Source organism: Crotalus tigris, unplaced genomic scaffold, assembly GCF_016545835.1.
Source record: "Crotalus tigris isolate CLP2741 ecotype Arizona unplaced genomic scaffold, ASM1654583v1 scf7180000018785.583249, whole genome shotgun sequence".
Classification (NCBI taxonomy): domain Eukaryota; kingdom Metazoa; phylum Chordata; class Lepidosauria; order Squamata; family Viperidae; genus Crotalus; species Crotalus tigris.
The window spans coordinates 225,415-238,014 of NW_024097200.1; the positions used below are offsets into that span (position 1 = coordinate 225,415).

The window sequence follows — 12,600 nt, forward strand, 5'->3', positions numbered from 1 at the left end:
GACAACTGAGAACCAGCAGCCATTTTTACTTTTGCTTTTAATGTGCCTTTTATATTCTCTTAGAGTTGATATGTTGAAGGGGGGGTAGGGTAAATGCCTGAGGGTTTAGCTAGCCATAAAAATATAGAAATGTGGGAAATCAAGGATGTGTTCTGATAAGGTTTTTGTGGGCTGAGGGGCCAGAGTGAAAAGCCCACAATTTTTGCTAATTGGGGAATGTGATTTATGACAGCCTTTGTGGGGTGGGAATTGCAATTTGTTACTTTGTATCTGGGAAAAGGGAATCTCATTCTTGGGTTCAACCATGTAAGTGCCGATACTTTGTTTCCTAATAAAATGTTCTTTAAGGAAGAATTCTTGCCTTGAAGTTCTTTTAGTGGTTTCATCTATCGGAACTATGACATCTGATATCTAGATTCACAGGCTTGCAATTATCTCGTAATGCAATGGTCACCATAGAATGCTGAAAGCCATGGTTTCTCATTCCCAGCCACCCCAGTTGCTAAAAATCTATTTTTTCTTTCAGCTTCTTGCCTATCTGAAGAATATCCAATTCAATGACAGTACTGGAAATAAAGTCACAATCTCAGAAAATGGACCAGCAATAGCTCAGTATGATGTTCTCAACTGGCTTTCCCCCCACAATCAGTCTTTTGTCCCCATAAAAGTTGGACAAATGGATCCTAAGTTTCCCCCAGGCCAGGAAGTTACCATCACGTCTGATGCAACGACCTGGGCCAGAAAGGTGGGCTAGAAGGAAATGTTCTGATTTCAGAAAATGATTCATTCTCTCTTATGGATGCAGAATTTCTTTCTCATTGGAAAAAAGGGTGGATTGAATCAGAAAAATTGATAGCGATGGTGAAAAGTGGTGAAAAGATATTTTCATGAAACAGATTCAGGTCTGATGTCAATGCTGCTAATATTGGATATTCTTGCTTTGACAAAATATGCAGAACTGTCTGGTATTTTTAGAGTTAATTTAGATGATGTTGGGAGGGGAGGAGAAAGAATATGTGTAGAGAACGGGCTTCAGAATGGTAGTGAACTTTTGCCCCCTGCCTGATTGGAGACCGTGATTTATGACAGCAAAGTAAAGGAGGGAAAATGCCAGTTTGAATGCCTTTCAGGAGAATGCAAGAGAGTCGCAGGAGTCTTCTCCAGCAGCATCGTTCAAAGGCCTCCATTCTTTGTCGTTCAGCCTTTCTTATGGTCCAATTTTCACGTCCATACATTGCAACTGGGAAAACCAAGGCCTTGACTATACGCACTTTTGTTGGCAGGGTGACGTCTCTGCCTTTTAGTATGCTGTCTAGATTTGCCATAGCTTTCCTCCCAGGAGCAAGCATCTTTTAATTTCTTGGCTGCAGTACCCATCTGTGGTGATCTTGGAGCCCAGGAAAATAAATTCTGTCAATACAATGATTATTGTATAAAGGTTTTAAACAAAGATTGTTTTCCTTATTTACAGCTTTTATTGATTTGTTGTACACTGCCCATGACTTTGCTAGAGATGTGTGGTCCATTTATTCCCTAACTAAATCTATAACTAAATCCTCTAGGCATTGGTATGATGACTCACACTTCCTAAGATGCAGCGGACTGCCACTCTGCCCCATCAGCAACCATTCTATCTGAACATATGATGGCACAGACCAAACTCCATCTTGTGTGCAGGTGTTCACTTTCAAGTAGTTCAAAAAGTCAACTTCACCTTGACTCTCAAGTCCATCTGCTCTGTGGATTAGCAACAAGAGACACAAACATGTTTTTAACTATCTAATGGGCAAACAATCTCTATTGCCCAACAGATAGGACAATTGCTTTCCCCTCAAATTATCAGAAGAACAGTAATTCTCAATGTATCCCCTGTGGACGCCAACCCACAAAAGTCTTCCAAGGTTAAACCTGCTATAAAATATATTCTATAAAATATATTCTCTGAGTTCTCCCAGCGATGGAGGACTTTGCCTTGTCTTCCAAAGAGCTAACTGTGGGGTTTGGTGAGACTCAGCTGGCCTTTGTGTCAAAGCCCAAACGCAGGTAAGAGAAAATATGATTGATACAGTATTTTATTGATGGATTAGTCTTGCAACCTTATTATTAAAATAAAATACAGCACACAGTCTCATTTCAGAATAGGACAGATAGGAAGAACTAAAGTGATAAAATACAAATGGCTTAATACATAGTGGCATCAGATAAATTAACCCTGAGGCCATCCAGGGTTGTGTCTGTGGTGCTAAAGCTCTGATGGTATTTCTGATGCTCCCTGAAATTCAGCTTCCGCACAAACCTTGATTTCTGATCTGGGAGGGACGGTGACAAGGATGACTGGGCTGCCTCTCCTGTTGCTTCTGCTGATCCTCTGGCTCCTGACTCCAGTTACTGCTAAGAAGATTCAAACCATCTGTCCATTGAAAATACACATGAAGTTTCGAGGTCAGTGGGAATTTTACAGGCCTGGTGATCTGATTATTGGAGGGAATTTGCCCCTGATGACTTTTGTGGAGTCCAGAGCCCCAGATTTTCAAAAAGACCCATCGCAATTTATTAATGACATCACGTAAGTTTCACCTGGAGGGGAAAAAAAATTCGTCGACTGTTTTTTTTCCTTTGGATTTTAAGAAATGCTCATTCTAGGGATCTTCAGCTCTTTGCCCTTTTCTCAATAAAGAGGAAAATTCAAGAAATAGGTTAGAATTCTCTGTCTTTAAAGAACCGTTCCTGAGGACAGAGAACAACAACAGTATATACACAAATTATATGTGGGGGCATGACCTGCCTTTCCAGAAGTTCTCATCAGGATGATTATCAAGTATATAAAAGTAGATAGTGAAGAAGTTGACTTATAACATTCATTTGGACATAAAATCATAGTAAAAACAACTCAAAGAAAAGTTTGATCTTTTTCCAATGTGGATATTGTAAAAACAAAACAAAACAAAACCCTCCTCAGCTTTGGAATGAGCAGTGCTTGTGAATAATGTTCCTTAGTGAATCTGGGCTGTGACCCTCACTGGAGTTTTTGCTCAGACATGAAGAAGCTGCTCTGAGAGAGGAAGAAACTGGTTAGGGAGGAAGAGGAGCAATTGGGGAGGATTTCAGCCAATGGGGGAAAGTGAAGAAGGGAGGGAGAATAGAGGGAGATAAGATAATCTGGGATAAGGATGGCAGGTGTTTCTCCTTTCTCAGAGATCCATCCAAGCACAATCAAGGAACATCCCTCAAAAGCCAGAAAGAACCCAATGGAACTTGTCACTTACTGCTGCAAGGACACACACAAAATGTTTTTCTCACTATAGACTCTTACTCAAAAAATACCATCAATTCCTGGCCTTGATGTTTGCTGTCATGGAGTTGAACAAGGATCTGCTTCTTCTCCCCAACATCACCCTTGGCTTCCGCATCTATGAAAATCAGAAGATGGAGAGGAAGATTTTCTTATACAGCCTCTCCTTGCTCTCCACACGAGGTCAAATGGTTCCGGGTTACAAATGTGGCAGGAAGGACCCTCTGCTCTCTGTCATTGGAGGTCACAACTCCGAATCCTCAAGGCAGATGGCCTCCATCTTCAGCATCTACAAGGTCCCACAGGTAAGGGGTTTGTGTGTGGAGTACACAAACAACCAAAGCACACACAGAAGCCAAGGAAGAAAACAAAGGTGTTTGGTGGGAAGTGGCATACACCAAGGGTGTATGACTTAGATAGTCGATCCTAAAGCTGAATTGGTTTTTCTATTTTGTATGTCAGGATACATTTTTATTTAACTGCACAAAGATACTGGCATAATTCAGAAATGCAGTATTTGCTAAGAGGAATCACTTCCTGACTTTCATAAAAGTTTATCATCTTTCTGCACTTTTCAGTGCAGTTTAATCAGGTTGATGATTTGTTCCTTTGACTTCTGATCTATCACAACTAGACAACACAAGTCAATGTTGGCTCTTCCTAAGAAGGGAGCAAGATGAAGCTGAGTCACTCTGACTGGTGAGTCAGTCTGACTGGTAGGGCAATAAACTACACAACGGGGAGCCTTAAAGTCACCATAAAACTTAACTTTGTTTTTGAAAGAAGAATCTCACTTTCTCCAGCTTGGTGTTGGCTCGGAGTCCACTCAGGGAGACAGAAGCGTTCATCCTTCCTTCTTTCGGATTAACCCCAAGGAATCTGCTCAGTATGAGGGTCTAGTCCATCTGCTCCTGCAGTTCCAGTGGAACTGGGTTGGGCTGGTGGCCAACCAAGATGACGGTGGGGAACATTTCATTTCATCTCTGCTGCCAATGCTGAAGGAGAAGGAGATCTGCCTGGCCTTCACTCAAATAATGAAATTTGATTTTTACACTGATCCAGGTACAAAATTACATCATCTTTTCAACACTTGGTCTAAAGCTGAAGTGATTATTTTTTTGGGAGACTACAGTGCTACCACAAATATGTGGATAGTTGTGTTTGTTCACCAAACACAGAGTAATATATTTCAGAAGGTGTGGATCTTTACATCCAGTTGGAAATTTAATGTGATAAACTCTGGAGATATATTGCTTTTTATGAAGACCTACCATGGTGCTTTGCAATTTAGGGAACACACCAGAGATGTCTCAGAGTTCAGCCATTTTCTCATGTCTTTAGACCCTTTGAAACCACAAGGGGATTTTTTTCTCCCTGTATGGTGGCAACTGATCTTTGGCTGCAAGTTGCAGAAACTAAGAGTGATCTTTGAAAAGTGGGAGAAAACCTGTACTGGAGAGGAGAATTTACAGAGTCTGCCAGCTTACCTGTTTGAAACAACTATGACAGGTGAAAGTTACAACATCTACAATGCCATTTATGCTGTGGCACAATCATTACATGTAATTTATGGATCAGGAGGACGACCAGCTATGATGAGACTTGGAAAGAGGATCTTAGATGTCCCACCATGGCTGGTAATCTCTGTTTTTTTTTTAAATCCAATCCACAGATCCTTAGAGCTAACATACAGAGGAAGTTGCCCATGTGTAGAACATAGAAGAATAGAGTTGGAAGGGATCTCAGTTCTAACCCAAACCCTGCTCAAGCAGGAGACCCTATATCATTTCAGCCAAATGGTTCTCCAGCCTCTTTGAAGGTCTCCAGTCCACCCACAAATTCTGAAACCAGTTCCATTGGTTTTGCTCTCACTGTTAGGACATTTCTCCGAAGTTCCAGGTTCCTTCTCTCAATAGTAATAATAATAATAACAACAACAATAACAACAACAACAACAAAGTTGGAAGGGACCTTGGAGGTCATCTAATCCAACACCCTGCTCAGGCAGGAAATCCTATAGCATTTCAGACAAATGGCTGTCCAGTCTCTTCTTAAAACCTCCAGTGTTGGAGCATTCACAGCTTCTGGAGGCAGGTTGTCATTGTTCTAACTGCTTCACTCTTTGGTTAGTTTCCATCTTGTCCTTCTTCCAGGTGCTATGGAGAATAGCTTGACTCCCTCTTCTTTGTGGCAGCCAGTGAGATATTAGAATACTGCTATCATGTCACCCCTGGTCCTTCTCTTAATTAAACTAAACATACTCAATTCCAGCAACTGTTCCTTATATGTTTTAGCCTCCAGTCCCCTAATCATCTTTGTTGCTCTTCTCTGTATTCTTTCTAGAGTCTTAACATCTTTTTTACATTGTGGTGACCAAAACTGGATGCAGTATTCCAAGTGTGGCCTTACCAAGGCATTGTCAAGTGGTATTAACACTTCACGTGATCTTGATTCTATCTCTCTGTTAATGCAGCTTAGCACTGTGTTGGCTTTTTTGGCAACTGCAGCACATTGCTGGCTCATATTTAAGTGATTGTCCACTAGGACTCCAAGATCCCTCTAACAGTTACTACCATTGAGCGAGTTGTCACCTATATTGTACATGTGCATTTGTTTTTTTCTTGCCTAAATGTAGAACCTTACTTTTTTCACCATTGAATTTCATTTTGTTAGATAGCACCCAATGTTCAAGTCTGTCCAGATCCTTCTGTATCTTAAGCCTATTTTCTGGAGTGTTGGCTATTCCTGCCAGCGTGGTGTCGTCTGCAAATTTGATGAGTTTCCCATCTATCCCCTCCTCCAAATCATTGATGAAGATGTTGAAGAGCCCTGGGCCAAGAACAGAGCCCTGGGGCACCCCACTACACACTTCCCTCCATGTAGATGTGGTTCCATTGAGGACCACTCGCTGAGTATGCCCTGTCAGCCAGCTACGAATCCATCTGATGGTGATACTGTCTAACCCACATTTTTCTATCTTATCAAGTAGTAGGTTGTGGTCTACTTTATCAAATGTCTTACTGAAGTCAAAGTAAATTATATCCATAGCATTCCTCTGGTCCACTAATTTTGTCACCTGGTCAAAGAATGCAATAAGATTTGTCTGGCATGATCTCTTTTTGACAAACCCATGTTGGCTTTTGGTAATGACTTTGTGTTCTAAGTGTTTGCTGATTTGCTGCTTGATTATCTTTTCCAAGATCTTCCCAGATATTGAGGTCAGGCTGATAGGTCTGTAGTTTCCTGGATGATGTCAGAATCCAATTATATTTCATCTCTAGTTATCGATTATAGAAAACCCCATTTCTGCCTTCTCTGGATTCTGTCATACAAGAAAGGGAAGGGGGGAACAAAGTGGCTTTATGGCCCTCACTTCCTTCAGTACAAGTTCAAAGGGATTGAATGTGGATAGCACCAAAGGGGCCTAATCATAACAAAGGGGGCTATTACCTTTCATGTAGTTTTCTCTGAAGTCTCCATCCAGCCGGCAGTAAGGAAAAGGGGTGGGAATGTAATGCCTGAGACTGTTGCTGGAAGTAGGGGGGGATTGGGTGGGGCTACTGGGAAACCCCTTAAAACCTTGAATGGGAGAGCTTGGACCCCAAGTCCTGTCTAGAACGCCTGCAACCATTTTCTCTTAATAAAGGATGCCTGTTGGAAGAATTATTCCAAGAGTTCTGTCTTCTTAAGATGCAAAGTGGGGTGGGTCCTTACAGATCCCCTTTTCTTCCTTTTTTGGAGATGGGAACTAATTCAGCTCTTTTCCAGTCCTCTGGTAGTTCCCCAGTGCACCAGGATCTTTGAAAAATAGTTCAGTGGTTTTGAGATCACATCTGCCAGTTCCTTGAGTACTTTGGGGTGTAATCCATCTGGTTCTGGTGATTTGAACTCGTCTAGGCTGGACAGGTGCTCACTTACCATTTTCTTGCCTATCTTAACTTGTATTTCTAATCTATTTTTATGGCATTTTTTTTTTTGATAGCTTGGACTGTTTTTTCCCTTTGTGTAAAGACAGGTGCAAAAAAGGAGTTAAATAGTTCTGCTTTCTCCTTGTTGTTTGTCACATTCTTGCCACTTTCATCCACTAATGGACCAATCATTTCCTTAACTATTTTCTTGTTTTTTACATGTTGCAAGAAGCTTTTTTTGTTATTTTTGACCTTGGTCGCAAGCCTTAGTTCATTTTGAACCTTAGCTTTTCTCACTTCATCTTTGCAGGCTCGGACTATTTACTGATATTTTGCTTTACTTATATGCCCCTCTTTCCACTTTTTATATTTGTCTTTTTTATCTTTCAATTTATCAGAGAGTTCTTTCTGCAGCCATGTTGGTTTTTTTGAGAGCTATTGTTTTTCTTCTTTGTTAGTATTGTGCTAGACTGTGCTTTTATTATTTCATTTTTCAAAATTTCCCAAGCTTCTTGAGTTGTTTTCCCCTTGAGGATTCTCATCCAGAAAATTGTTCCAAAGCTCGCTCTACGTTTATTGAAATTAGCTCTCTTAAAATCCAAGAATCTAGTTTGACTGTGTTCTATTGCTTGTGCTTCCAGAATGATGAATTCCAGTATTGCATGATCACCCCCCCCCAAGATTCCTGTGGCTTAAACACCTTCTATCATTTCATCTCTCTTAGTGAGGATTAGATCCAATATGGCTAATCCCCTAGTTCCCTTGTCTACTTTTTGGAAGACAAAGGTGTCTGCTAGGTTTACAAGGAATATGTTTGATCTTCCACTTGATGCAGAGTTTTTCTCCCAGTTAATGTCAGGGTAATTAAAGTCCCCCATTTCTATTGTGATGTGCTTCCTACATTCCTTAGTTATCTGCCTAGTAAAAAATTCATCTATTTCCTCTGTTTGGTTGGGTGGCCTATAGTATACACCTATGACAAAGTCATTGTGCTGACCCAGGGCCCTGAACGAAGGCAAAGCAATTAGCTGGTCAGAACAATTGTCTTTGTAAGCACTGCCAATGTTCACCCAACAGCCCCCACATATGCTGGCACAAGTTCAATAAAACAGTCAATGAAGTTAAAAGGTTCGGTAAAGTAAAACAGATAACAAACTAAGTATGATCTTTTCAACGCCCAGCTTGCCTGTGACCTGCAAACTGCAAAACTGAGGACAGCAAAGAGAAATCAGAAAAAAGCAAACTTGGTCCAAAATACAAAGAGTCCAGGTACAGGAACGCACATCACAAGAGTTCACATTTGTTCCCGGCAAATGCCCCATCGCACAGTGTCTCCTTAAATACCTACTCCCCAGGTGTGCCTTGTGGAATGGGGCGTGACGCTCTTCTCCTGAGCAAGTGAGCCTGCCTCGGTTGTTCCCTCCTCCTCTCTGCTCTCCTTGCTCTGGGATCAGGTGGGGAGGGGCCTTGCTCCTCACCTGAACTCCGCCTTCCCTGTTCCAAACTTAAAGGGCCCTGGCCTGCCTCAGCCTGCTCCTCCCCACAGTCCTCCGAAACCATAGACACCCCCTCCTGGGCCTCAACAGGGAACTCCATGTCGCCCTCAGAGTCAGGCTTGGATGGAGGCATGACAGTCATTTTTCCCCCTTTTATGTTTACCCAAATGCAGTTTTTGTCATTGTTGTGCTCTATTTCTGTAGAGATGTAGTGATTTCTTATATAGAGAGCAACTCCACCTCCTCTTTTATTTGGTCTGTTTTTCTTAAATAATTTAAATCCCTCTAGCTGTGTGTTCCATTTGTGGGTTTTATCCCACCATGTTTCCGTAATGACAACAATATCATATCTGCCCTCATTTACCTGAATTTCTAGCTCACCCTGTTTACTGTTCCTACTCTGTGCATTGGTGTATAGACATTTGAGTCCTTTATGACTGGCCCTATGTTTACTTTCTATATAACATGTGTGGTGCCTGAGTTCCCCTGTGTTCTTACCGCCTGTTCGGTTAGTAAACTTTGTGTGGCTCTCGCTATAAAAAGCTTCATTTTACTTGACAGCAAGGTTGGTATTCTTGTCCACACACACATCTATGTTACATGCACTGATAACCTGTAATTTTTTGATTGCTGGGGACAGGGATGTTCTATATCAATTAACTCACTGTCCCTGTTGTTTAGTTAAAGCAGATTAAAACAGCTATATTTTTTAAAACAACAATAGTACAGATTAAGTATAATATTTGATTCAATATAGGTAGAAGGGGGGAAGGAGAAATAAAACAAACTAGTTGTACATAAGATTCATGTATGTATGACCTTCCCAAAAGGTTTTCAGAAGTATTCAAAGCTTGTCAATTTCATGGAATGACCATTACACAGAGTGATCCAGAGTAAGATGACAATTCTGCCAGATGCTGTAATAGGTCAACTGAAGTCCTAGTAGATATATTTGCAGAACCACCTCTGTTTCCTTCATATTGTAGACTGAATCTAGTTGTAGAAAGACACTTGACTCAATCCATTGTAACCCTGGTTTTTGTTACTATGACTTATGCTGTGTGATCCCATCCCATATATTTAATTTGCCATTTGTTGCACTGAACTGCTTGTTGCGTGAAAATACTTTCTGTTGACTTTAGCACACACAACAGGATTCACTGTAGTTTAAAATTCATGAAACTGTGTTTTTTTCTGCATCAAACCATAAAGAATGCACCTTTATGTCTGTTGAAGTCACAAATCAGGGCAGGCACTGCAAGGAAAACAAATTCATGGAAGAGTGGAAAAGTGTTAGTAATTTCTGAAGGTCTCTTTCCATTCAGCTTCTTCCTTATTTGAGGAACATCAAGTTCAACAACACTGCTGGAGATGAAATCTACTTCTCAGAGAATAGACTGGGGTCTGCTCGTTATGATCTTTTCAACTGGGTTCTCCTCCCCAATCAATCTTTTCTCCCTGTGAAAGTTGGACAGATAGATCCAGGGGCTCCTGCAGGACAGGATTTCACCATTAACTCTGATGCAATTGTCTGGGCAAAAAAGGTGAGTTGGAAGGTAAAATAAATCCAGTAAAAGGGTCATTCTCTTCTGGGGATTCAAAACATCTCCTTTACTGGAGAATGGGTTACTGAATCAAAAATTTGGCAACCATTTGATGAAAAGCCTGTTTCATATGTAACATATTTGAGGTTTGATTTGTGATAGATCAAAAAGGGTTGAGATCAGGAAGAAATTCTTCTTGAAACACAGGATGCAGTTAGAGCAGCCAAGAGTGGTTTCCATGGATGATTCCCATAAAGCTGGACCTCCATCACTGTTTGCTTCTGAAAATCTGTAGCTCAATTCACAATCCTTCTTTTGCATGTCAAGCCCCAGTTCCAAACCCCAGAATCCATTGGTGGTTTAGAGTGGCATTAGCCTTAATCCTCCAAGAGCTTTTCCTGGTTTGTGCTACACTTGAGTTAAAGATTGAGTCTGAAGATATTCTAAGGATGGAAAGAGAACTATACAAATGAATGAGTGAAGCATGGCTGAAAACATCTACAGTATTTGTCTTTTCTCTTTTAGAAGGTGCCCTTTGCCAGATGTGGCATGAAGAGGTGCCAGGCAGGAGAGAGGAAAAGTGTTCCAGAGGGTGAGGAGGTTTGCTGCTACCAATGTGCCCCTTGCCCAGAAGGGACCATTTCTAATCAGACAGGTAGAGCACACTTTCAATGTAGCTTTTCCAGGATCAAGGAAGCCAATCGGTAGAAACAAATATTAATTTTGTTGTTCTTTTTAGTCAATTGATATTCTTCAACATATTCATGCTTTTCAGCAGAATTTCTATTCATGGATCTAAACTGGCCTTCTGCCCTCCTCCTCAGCCACCTTTCCTGCTCCTCAGCAATTTAATGCAGGGTAGTTTCAGGGCACAATTAATGGGTTCCCTACTAGATGTTCTAGTCCTACTATTGCATCCAACTACATCCAGGAAAACCAGCTACCAAACTTTTTGTGAAGCAGTGGGGTGTAAAGTTGAAGCTTTCATTATTTAGGGTGTGCTTTTCTGTCAGTGCTATCAGTCTCCCAGAAGATAAAAGAGCTGTTGGAGAAATGGGAGATCCATCTAAGTCTGCCTGCCCTACCCTGCAAAAAATTGTCTGAATGAGTTGATGCAAAATAGAAGTAGAGAACTGGATCCCAAAAGGTGGAAACGTCCTTGTTTCAAGCTAACCTATCCTCAGGATAATTGAAGTACTCTTGATTTCAGATTCTGCAAACTGTGACCCCTGCCCAGAAGACCGATATTCCAACATGGACAAGGACCACTGCATTGCCAAGAAGATCCACTTCCTGACCTATCAGGAGACCCTGGGATACATTTTAGTTTCTCTAGCGCTTTCTCTCTCTGTGATCACTTCTGCAGTGCTGGTGATATTCCATAAACATCGTGACACACCAATTGTCAAGGCCAACAATCGAGATCTCACCTACCTCCTCCTGGTCTCCCTCCTGCTTTGCTTCCTCTGCTCCTTCCTCTTCATTGGTGAACCTGGGAAACTCACCTGTCTCTTACGACAAACTACCTTTGCCATTCTCTTTTCCATTGCAGTTTCCTCTGTCTTGGCAAAAACTGTCATGGTGGTTCTGGCCTTCATGGCCACTAAGCCAGGGAACAAGGCAAGGAAACTCTTGGGAAAACCACTGACCAACTCCATTGTCTTAGTCTGTCCCCTGGTCCAAACAGTTCTTTGTATTATCTGGCTGGTAACCTCTCCCCCATTTCCCAACATGGACTTCCATTCTTTAGTAGCAGAGACCATCTTGGAATGTAATGAAGGCTCAACTTTAATATTTTATGCTGTCCTCGCCTACCTGGGTTTTTTGGCCCTCGTGAGTTTCACAGTGGCCTTTCTGGCTAGGAAATTGCCTGACAGCTTTAATGAAGCCAAGTTCATTACTTTTAGCATGCTGGTCTTTTGCAGCGTTTGGATCAGCTTCCTCCCCACCTACCTGAGCACCAAAGGAAAGTTCATGGTGGCCGTGGAGATCTTCTCCATATTGTCCTCTGGGGCTGGTCTTTTGGTTTGTATCTTTTTCCCCAAATGCTACATTATCCTACTAAGGCCACATCTGAATTGTAGAGAGAATATAATGAGGCACAAAAATGTCTGATTTGTCCTGGGGTTGGGAAATTTTACTTGGAATGGGACATTTTGGCAGTTGTCCCTGGTAAAGGCCCAATCATCTTCTGCGTAATATACATTGATATCAAAGATATGGATATTTATTAAACAAATTTATGTAGCCACCCAACTCACACACAGGTGACTCAGGGCAGCTGAAAAAATATTTTTTTAAAAAAAATCCATCCTATAATAAATCCATGATATAAAAAAAACATAACCCACAATATACAG

The 12,600-nt window shown here is 41.4% G+C and overlaps 1 protein-coding gene across 1 annotated transcript; it reads left to right on the forward strand.

Moving 5' to 3' along the window:
• The first annotated feature begins 1,957 nt into the window (after positions 1-1,957).
• On the forward strand, positions 1,958-12,355 carry LOC120313812 (vomeronasal type-2 receptor 26-like). Its single transcript, XM_039356088.1, has 4 exons — positions 1,958-2,043; positions 3,306-3,597; positions 10,766-10,895; positions 11,451-12,355. The coding sequence occupies exons 1-4, from the start codon at positions 1,958-1,960 to the stop codon at positions 12,353-12,355; spliced, it is 1,413 nt and encodes a 470-aa protein (XP_039212022.1).
• Positions 12,356-12,600: the final 245 nt, after the last annotated feature.

Bases quoted from the DNA above. Each gene is read 5' to 3' on its own strand.
- LOC120313812 (XM_039356088.1), top strand. From the start codon at position 1,958: ATGGAGGACTTTGCCTTGTCTTCCAAAGAGCTAACTGTGGGGTTTGGT. The intron at 3,598-10,765 runs GTAAGGGGTTTG...TTTCTCTTTTAG, and splicing joins GCATCTACAAGGTCCCACAG to AAGGTGCCCTTTGCCAGATG. The intron at 10,896-11,450 runs GTAGAGCACACT...TCTTGATTTCAG, and splicing joins GACCATTTCTAATCAGACAG to ATTCTGCAAACTGTGACCCC.